At 47.4% G+C, this 9,771-nt stretch overlaps 1 protein-coding gene across 4 annotated transcripts in view; it reads right to left on the reverse strand.

Annotated features, from left to right (window-relative positions):
* Positions 1-8,160, reverse strand: part of rgs19 (regulator of G protein signaling 19) — a 40,004-nt gene extending 31,844 nt beyond the window's left edge. For 3 of the 4 annotated variants that reach the window (XM_041798381.1, XM_041798378.1, XM_041798377.1), the window contains exon 1: positions 7,757-8,160. Coding sequence is in view for 1 of the 4 variants with exons in the window: in XM_041798378.1 (XP_041654312.1) it covers positions 7,757-7,813 (57 nt within the window). In the remaining 3 variants the exon portion in view is untranslated. The remainder of the gene's footprint in view (positions 1-7,756) is intronic. The other variant, XM_041798379.1, reaches the window with a different exon arrangement.
* Between the last annotated feature and the right edge of the window lie 1,611 nt (positions 8,161-9,771).

Here is a 9,771-nt window from a genome sequence, read left to right on the forward strand (position 1 = left end):
GTAAGCCTAAGAGTTACTGTAGGTACAGTTATAGGACAGCGATGGTAATAAAAGAATGTTACATTAAATATAGCTAAGAGTTACTGTAGGTACAGTTATAGGACAGCGATGGTAATAAAAGAATGTTACATCACATGTAAGCCTAAGAGTTACTGTAGGTACAGTTATAGGACAGCGATGGTAATAAAAGAATGTTACATCACATGTAAGCCTAAGAGTTACTGTAGGTACAGTTATAGGACAACGATGGGAATAAAAGAATGTTACATTAAATATATAGCTAAGAGTTACTGTAGGTACAGTTATAGGACAACGATGGGAATAAAAGAATGTTACATTACATGTAAGCCTGAGTTACTGTAGTAACAGTTATAGGACAATGATGGTGATAAAAGAATGTTACATTAAATATATAGCTAAGAGTTACTGTAGGTACAGTTATAGGACAACGATGGGAATAAAAGAATGTTACATTACATGTAAGCCTGAGTTACTGTAGTAACAGTTATAGGACAATGATGGTGATAAAAGAATGTTACATTAAATATATAGCTAAGAGTTACTGTAGGTACAGTTATAGGACAGCGATGGGAATAAAAGAATGTTACATTAAATATAGCTAAGAGTTACTGTAGGTACAGTTATAGGACAGCGATGGGAATAAAAGAATGTTACATTAAATATAGCTAAGAGTTACTGTAGGTACAGTTATAGGACAGCGATGGTAATAAAAGAATGTTACATCACATGTAAGCCTAAGAGTTACTGTAGGTACAGTTATAGGACAACGATGGGAATAAAAGAATGTTACATTACATGTAAGCCTGAGTTACTGTAGTAACAGTTATAGGACAATGATGGTGATAAAAGAATGTTACATTAAATATATAGCTAAGAGTTACTGTAGGTACAGTTATAGGACAACGATGGGAATAAAAGAATGTTACATTACATGTAAGCCTGAGTTACTGTAGTAACAGTTATAGGACAATGATGGTGATAAAAGAATGTTACATTAAATATATAGCTAAGAGTTACTGTAGTAACAGTTATAGGACAACGATGGGAATAAAAGAATGTTACATTACATGTAAGCCTAAGAGTTACTGTAGTACTGTAGTAACAGTTATACAGCATCATAACAGGGGCAGGAAGAAGGTAAAAGGCGTCCTCTCCTCCTGATGTTTGTTCCATGTTTGCTTTGTAGTGTCTCTGTCAGCCTGTAGGGGCGCTAGAACGAACCGTCTTGAGCCACAAACAGGACAAAACACAGAATATAATCCTATCAATTATCTTCAGACATGAGTGGAATCATCAGTGGGGAAGAGACTGGGTTAGTGAGTCCTCAATAATAAAGACAGACTAATTTAAGACGGAGTTACCACAGATAAAGACAGAAACCATGAATAAAGGCAGTAAGACAAAGCAAAGGGGGACAGAAGGTTCTAGAGACACAGGAAGAGAAGGCCACCCAGAAAAGAGGAAGCAAGCAACAGACACAATGAAGAAAGAGACAGGAAGAGGAAGTGTACCAACAGACAGAAAGAACCCTGCAGACTCTTGATGGGGTAAAAGTCAGAATCCGGGGTCTGTTATGTTCCTGGTCTAGGACTAGGGACCCCAAATGAATGCCAGACTTGTAGGCCTGATGGTGTTGATCCATGCTTCCATGGCCACGGTCTCCAAACACATGACACGTCACACAGGAGGAGCGTTTGATTCTCCACAAAAATATGTCTGCAGCCACTCTATCAAACTTTCCTGCTTGTTTTAATGAGTCATACGAGGAAAGGGCTTTTCTTCACGCCAACAAACCTCCACGGGACACGGCCGCTCTAATCCTGCTCCTCTCTCTGAGTGCTGAAACCTGAACCGCCTCCAGGAAGGGACCCCTAAAACACCAGGATTTATGGGGATAAATGGAGATGGATGTTGACATTTGACGGCCAGCGGCGCCACGCGGTCACACTCATCAAAACGAAAACAGGAAAGACCCAGAGAGCCGTATTTAAGAGCACGCCACCTCCACCTTCATGAGTCATGAACAGGCGATAAGTTCACAATAAAGGACGAACACGCTGACAGTCTGCATCAGCGTGACAGCACACTCATTTCTGCTTTTACTGTCTCTTCCTCTTTTCAGAGCCGTACCACAGGATGCTCCTAATAAGGGCAGGACCGGGAATGATGGACTAATCCTAGAGTGGGAATGTTAAAGATATAGCTCAGTCTGGGCCATACTAGACTATGTTTACAAGCGGTCTACCACTAGACTCACAGAGTCCGTTTATACCCCAAACAAACCACCACCTACAGCAAGGTCACGATCAGCTCACAGACACAGAGGAGATCCCTGCTCCACTATCAGCTGATCTGAGCCTTAATGTTAGGATCGGGGTCTCAGCTACCACAGCTGTACTGACCCTAGGTTAGAGATGGGTTCATCCAATCAGCAGCCAGCATTCAGGGTCTGGGTCAAAGTTAGTGAGCTCGCTCTTCATTCACTAAGATGTTCTTCAGCTTTCAAACTCAGACATGGACGATAACATCATCATCATCATCATCATCATCAGATATCAATGTCTATCAGAGGTTTAAGCCGGGGGTCTCAACCTTTTCAGCCCACGACCCCCAAAATAAAGGAGCCAGAGACCAGGGTCCCCCAAAATAAAGGGACCAGAGACCAGGGTCCCCCAAAATAAAGGAGCCAGAGACTGGGGACCCCCAAAATAAGGAGCCAGAGACCAGGGTCCCCCAAAATAAAGGATCCAGAGACCAGGGTCCCCCAAAATCAATGTAACAGAGACCAGGGTCCCCCAAAATAAAGGAGCCAGAGACTGGGGACCCCCAAAATAAGGAGCCAGAGACCAGGGTCCCCCAAAATAAAGGAGCCAGAGACCAGGGTCCCCCAAAATAAAGGGACCAGAGACCGGGGTCCCCCAAAATAAAGGAGCCAGAGACTGGGGACCCCCAAAATAAAGGAGCCAGAGACTGGGGTCCCCCAAAATAAAGGGACCAGAGACCGGGGTCCCCCAAAATAAAGGAGCCGGAGACCAGGGACCCCCAAAATAAAGGAGCCAGAGACCAGGGACCCCCAAAATAAAGGCGCCAAAGACCGGGGACCCCCAAAATAAAGGCGCCAAAGACCGGGGTCCCCCAAAATAAAGGAGCCAGAGACCAGGGACCCCAAAAATAAAGGAGCCAGAGACCAGGGTCCCCCAAAATAAAGGAGCCAGAGACCAGGGACCCCCAAAATAAAGGAGCCAGAGACTGGGGACCCCCAAAATAAAGGTGCCAAAGACCGGGGTCCCCCAAAATAAAGGAGCCAGAGACCGGGGTCCCCCAAAATAAAGGAGCCAGAGACCAGGGCCCCCCGAAAATAAAGGAGCCAGAGACCAGGGACCCCCAAAATAAAGGAGCCAGAGACCGGGGACCCCCAAAATAAAGGAGCCAGAGACCAGGGACCCCCAAAATAAAGGAGCCAGAGACCAGGGTCCCCCAAAATAAAGGAGCCAGAGACCAGGGACCCCCAAAATAAGGAGCCAGAGACCGGGGACCCCCAAAATAAAGGTGCCAAAGACCGGGGACCCCCACTGTATCTGAAGGAGGATGAACACAGACATGAACGTTCTAGAATAGGCCGCTCATAAAGGGGATAATGGACCCAGCCAAACTGGGGGCCAGCAAAACCATGGTCCATTGTAAAGTTAAGCTGTGATATTCATATCTTATATTTAACCTGAAAAAATAACCACTCTTATTAAAGAATTTTTTAATCATCGATGTAGTAAACAGCCTTCTTAAAATGTAAATCCCCTTTGTTAAAAAATTATTCAAATTGCTTAAAATTGCTACAATGGATTAGTAAAGCCAAAAAATGATGGAAAAGATGGTGAAATTGGATTTTAAAAGTAGCAGAAATGGGTTTGAAGTGGCAAAAATTAGACAAAGATGGAAAAAATAGGCATAAATAGTGGTAAAAGGGAGTTAAAAGTGCCTGAAATGGCTTTAAATTGGAAAAAATGTGTGGAAATTTGGTGAAAACGGATGAAAAATTGACATAAACAGGCAAAAAAGGTTTAACTAAGAAAGAAAAAAATAGGCAGATAATGACAGAAATTGGTTAAACTGGCAAAAATGGGCATATCAAATGGAGAAATGTGGCTAAAATGGGAAAAATTGGGCATAAAAAGTGGGAAAAAGGGATAAAAAGTAGCAATAATAGGTCAGCAGAGGCAACATTAAGTTGATTTAGAAATGGCAAAAACAGGCAGAAAAAAGTGGTGGAAAAGTTTAAAACTGACAAAAATAGGAGTTACATGGAAAAAACGTGTTAAAATTGGTGGAAAAAATGACAAAAAGGGGTTAAAATTTGACTAAATTATTGTGAAGTGGCAACAGTGTAACTTAAAAAAAAAAAAATCGTAGTTTTTTAGGGTATCTGGTGACCCCATCTAAGTGTCTTGCGACCCCCAAAGGGGTCCTGACCCCAAGGTTGAGAACCACTGGTTTAAATGAAAATGTCTGACCATCTGTAGCGTACTCTCTGATTCATCTGATGCAAATGTCACAAACACTACTTCAGATAAACTCTGCGCTCTGACCATCCTTAAAGGGATATTTCAGTGTTTCTGAGGTTGGGATGTGTGAGGGACATGGTGATAGTAGAGGCTGGGGCTGGGCAATACAGATGCTGCAATTTACAAATCACAGAAGCTGCGATACTTCTTTAACTTGAAATGTTTCAGAATATCAGTTTCATACTTTTTTGCAGCAACAATTAAGAAAATAATAATGTTTTAAAGGCTTATTTTAATTTTTAATTCATCTAGACTACCAAAGGAGGAACACCGACACAAACAGTGAAGGGAGTCATGGCATTAACTTTCTACCTCCCTGCCACATCAGGAGAGACTTTAGGACTGTATCTCTATCAGAAGTAGGTGTAAAGTTTACCTCTGCTGTTAAAAGGCCTCCCAACATGCAAATGAGTCTGACATCTGACATATCTCACAAACAGATAACAAAAAATTATTAATGAAACAGTTTAGCCAATCACAGCTCTGTCTCTCAGTGTATCTAAATGTCACATGATACATCATGCTGCTGGCAGCAAAGCTCCACATCCTCCGCCCCAGCTTCCTCCTTTATAGACTAAAGCTCCACATCCTCCGCCCCAGCTTCCTCCTTTATAGACTAAAGCTCCACCTCCTCCACCCCAGCCTCCTCCTTTATAGACTAAAGCTCCACCTCCTCCACCCCAGCCTCCTCCTTTATAGACTAAAGCTCCACCTCCTCCACCCCAGCCACCTCCTTTATAGACTAAAGCTCCACCTCCTCCACCCCAGCCACCTCCTTTATAGACTAAAGCTCCACCTCCTCCACCCCAGCCTCCTCCTTTATAGACTAAAGCTCCACCTCCTCCACCCCAGCCTCCTCCATTATAGACTAAAGCTCCACCTCCTCCACCCCAGCCTCCTCCTTTATAGACTAAAGCTCCACCTCCTCCACCCCAGCCTCCTCCTTTATAGACTAAAGCTCCACCTCCTCCACCCCAGCCTCCTCCTTTATAGACTAAAGCTCCACCTCCTCCACCCCAGCCTCCTCCTTTATAGACTAAAGCTCCACCTCCTCCGCCCCAGCTTCCTCCTTTATAGACTAAAGCTCCACCTCCTCCACCCCAGCCTCCTCCTTTATAGACTAGAGCTCCACCTCCTCCACCCCAGCCACCTCCTTTATAGACTAAAGCTCCACCTCCTCCACCCCAGCCACCTCCTTTATAGACTAAAGCTCCACCTCCTCCACCCCAGCCTCCTCCTCTATAAACTAAAGCTCCACCTCCTCCACCCCAGCCTCCTCCCTTAAAGATTAAAGCTCCACCTCCTCCATTCCAGCCTCCTCCTTTATAGACTAAAGCTCCACCTCCTCCACCCCAGCCTCCTCCTTTATAGACTAAAGCTCCACCTCCTCCACCCCAGCCACCTCCTTTATAGACTAAAGCTCCACCTCCTCCACCCCAGCCTCCTCCTTTATAGACTAAAGCTCCACCTCCTCCACCCCAGCCTCCTCCTTTATAGACTAAAGCTCCACCTCCTCCGCCCCAGCTTCCTCCTTTATAAACTAAAGCTCCACCTCCTCCAACCCAGCCTCCTCCCTAAAAGATTAAAGCTCCACCTCCTCCATTCCAGCCTCCTCCTTTATAGACTAAAGCTCCACCTCCTCCACCCCAGCCTCCTCCTCTATAAACTAAAGCTCCACCTCCTCCACCCCAGCCTCCTCCCTTAAAGATTAAAGCTCCACCTCCTCCATTCCAGCCTCCTCCTTTATAGACTAAAGCTCCACCTCCTCCACCCCAGCCTCCTCCTTTATAGACTAAAGCTCCACCTCCTCCACCCCAGCCTCCTCCTTTATAGACTAAAGCTCCACCTCCTCCACCCCAGCCTCCTCCCTAAAAGATTAAAGCTCCACCTTCTCCATCCCAGCCTCCTCCTCTTAAACTAAAGCTCCACCTCCTCCAACCCATTCTCCTCCTTTATAGACTAAAGCCTCACCTCCTCCACCCCAGCCTCCTCCTTTATAGACTAAAGCTCCACCTCCTCCACCCCAGCCTCCTCCTTTATAGACTAATGCTCCACCTCCTCCACCCCAGCCTCCTCCTTTAAAGACTAAAGCTCCACCTCCTCCACCCCAGCCTCCTTCTTTATAGACTAAAGCTCCACCTCCTCCACCCCAGCCTCCTCCAGTATAAAGATGTTAAATTAACTGATTATTTAAAAATATCCTTAAGTCTTAAAAAGTAACTTGATAAAGTCAGAAATGTAGAAAAACAATTTAATTTGTGTTTTCATTTCATATTTGCAATTTTACCACAATTATCATTATCTCAAATATTATTTAATGACATTGAAGATCGACAATTTCAACTCAGATTTTGACCTTTAAAACATGAAAATATATATTTGCTGTTTAAAACCTTACTTAGACTTTTTAATCTCAGATTTTGGGCCTTTAAACTTTTCATTTAGACTTTTTTTCTAATCCCAGAGTCATTCATCATTCTATTTTTCCCCATAGTTTTCTACCTTTTTAACGGGAGGTTAACCGTCTAGGTTAAATACGACCCTGTTAGGCCCTGGGTTAGACCTAAATCCAGGACCCAGGCCCTGCTGTGGTTGAGTTTCCACCCCAGAGTCTTAGTGGGACTCTGATAAACGCAGGTGGACTCTAAGGAGAACTACAGCTCTAAAGTTCTAACTTTCCTCTGGTCCACTCATCCTAACAGCTGTTCTCCACTTCCGGTCCCCCAGCTGACATCCAGCCTATGAGCTGAGCCGCAGAGCTGGTTTAAAATAACTGACACTAGAATGTTCCACGGTGTTCTGCCGCGTTAGTTTGGTCTGTAAACAGCAGTCACGGATCCGGACTCAGGCTGAGAACTACCAGGCGGACTGACACAGAATAAAGTTGGATCAGACTTCCTGTCCTCCTCCTCTCTAATGTTCCTGAGGTTAGATCCGAGCTGTTGTTGAGAGGAAGAGGAGGTCTGAGGAGGTCTGAGGAGGATCAGCTCCTCTGCCTGCCCCCCTTCATGTCAGCGAACCGCCAGAGTAAGAAAAGAGGAAGGAGGGAGGGGAGGAGGAGGAGGAGGGAATCACGGACCGACCTTTTCCTCCTCACCGCGGAGCGAGCAGAAGCCTAACCCAGCTCCCCTCCCCTCCCGAGTCCTGCCCGTCCATGAAGCCGATCAGATACTCACAATCTTGGCATTAATGAGGTCCGGAGGGCGGTATCCGCTGCGCTTTCGGAGGCACATCCGTCTGCTTTTCCTCCCTCTACCGCTCCGCTCCGATGGGGGGGGTCGGTGCGTGGGTTTCTTTAAATGTATTTTTTAAATATCCTTCCGCCGCCGCTAGATCGGAAGAAGGAGAAGAAGAAGGAGTCCGCCTCCTCCCCCTTCTGCTGCTCTCCTCCTGCCTGCTTTTCCCAGAGAGAGAGAGAGACGCCCTGGTAGACATAGGCGGCAGCGCGCATGCGCGGACTCACATTCATACAAGCAGGAGACCTGAAGCTCTGCTTTTTACAACTTTACATACAGAATGATTGAAGGGATTAAAGGGACAGTGCTGCGTTTCTCTCTGCAGTGAATACATGAAAACACACAGGAAGTCATTGCAAAGACATGCCCATATATGGGCATTCAGTCCTACGACCATATTTAATAACTTTAGACGTTCAGTGTGTTTTAGACCAGGGGGTCTCAACCTTTTCAGCCCAGGACCCCCAAAACAAGGGTGCCGGAGACCGGGACCCCCGAAATAAAAGAGCCAGAGACCGGGACCCCCAAAACAAGGGTGCCGGAGACCGGGACCCCCGAAATAAAAGAGCCAGAGACCGGGACCCCCAAAACAAGGGTGCCGGAGACCGGGACCCCCGAAATAAAAGAGCCAGAGACCGGGACCCCCAAAACAAGGGTGCCGGAGACCGGGACCCCCGAAATAAAAGAGCCAGAGACCGGGACCCCCAAAACAAGGGTGCCAGAGACCGGGACCCCCAAAACAAGGGTGCCAGAGACCGGGACTCCCGAAATAAAAGAGCCAGAGACCGGGAAACCCAAAACAAGGGTGCCATAGACCGGGACTCCCAGAGACCGGGACCCCCAAAACAAGGGTGTCAGAGACCGGGACCCCGGAAATAAAAGAGCCAGAGACCGGGACCCCCAAAACAAGGGTGCCGGAGACCGGGACCCCAAAATAAAAACCAGAGACCGTGACCCCCAAAACAAGTGTGCCAGAGACCGGGACCCCCAAAATAAAAAAACCAGAGACCGGGACCCCCAAAACAAGGGTGTCAGAGACCGGGACCCCCAAAATAAAAAAACCATAGACCGGGACTCCCAAAACAAGGGTGCCAGAGACCGGGACCCCCGAAATAAAAGAGCCAGAGACCGGGACCCCCAAAACAAGGGTGCCGGAGACCGGGACCCCCGAAATAAAAGAGCCAGAGACCGGGACCCCCAAAACAAGGGTGCCGGAGACCGGGACCCCCGAAATAAAAGAGCCAGAGACCGGGACCCCCAAAACAAGGGTGCCAGAGACCGGGACCCCCAAAACAAGGGTGCCAGAGACCGGGACTCCCGAAATAAAAGAGCCAGAGACCGGGACCCCCAAAACAAGGGTGCCAGAGACCGGGATCCCCGAAATAAAAGAGCCAGAGACCGGGACCCCCAAAACAAGGGTGCCAGAGACCGGGACCCCCGAAATAAAAGAGCCAGAGACCGGGACCCCCAAAACAAGGGTGCCGGAGACCGGGACCCCCGAAATAAAAGAGCCAGAGACCGGGACCCCCAAAACAAGGGTGCCAGAGACCGGAACTCCCAGAATAAAAGAGCCAGAGACTGAGAACCCAAAATAAAGGTACCAAAGACCGGGACCCCCAAAACAAGGGTGCCAGAGACCGGGACCCCCAAAACAAGGGTGCCAGAGACCGGGACCCCCGAAACAAGGGTGCCGGAGACCGGGACTCCCAAAATAAAAGAGCCAGAGACCGGGACCCCCAAAACAAGGGTGCCGGAGACCGGGACCCCCGAAATAAAAGAGCCAGAGACCGGGACCCCCAAAACAAGGGTGCCAGAGACCGGGACCCCCGAAATAAAAGAGCCAGAGACCGGGAAACCCAAAACAAGGGTGCCATAGACCGGGACTCCCAGAGACCGGGACCCCCAAAACAAGGGTGTCAGAGACCGGGACCCCTGAAATAAAAGAGCCAGAGACC

This window comes from Cheilinus undulatus, linkage group 11 (genome assembly GCF_018320785.1).
Source record: "Cheilinus undulatus linkage group 11, ASM1832078v1, whole genome shotgun sequence".
NCBI classification, from domain to species: Eukaryota; Metazoa; Chordata; class Actinopteri; order Labriformes; family Labridae; genus Cheilinus; species Cheilinus undulatus.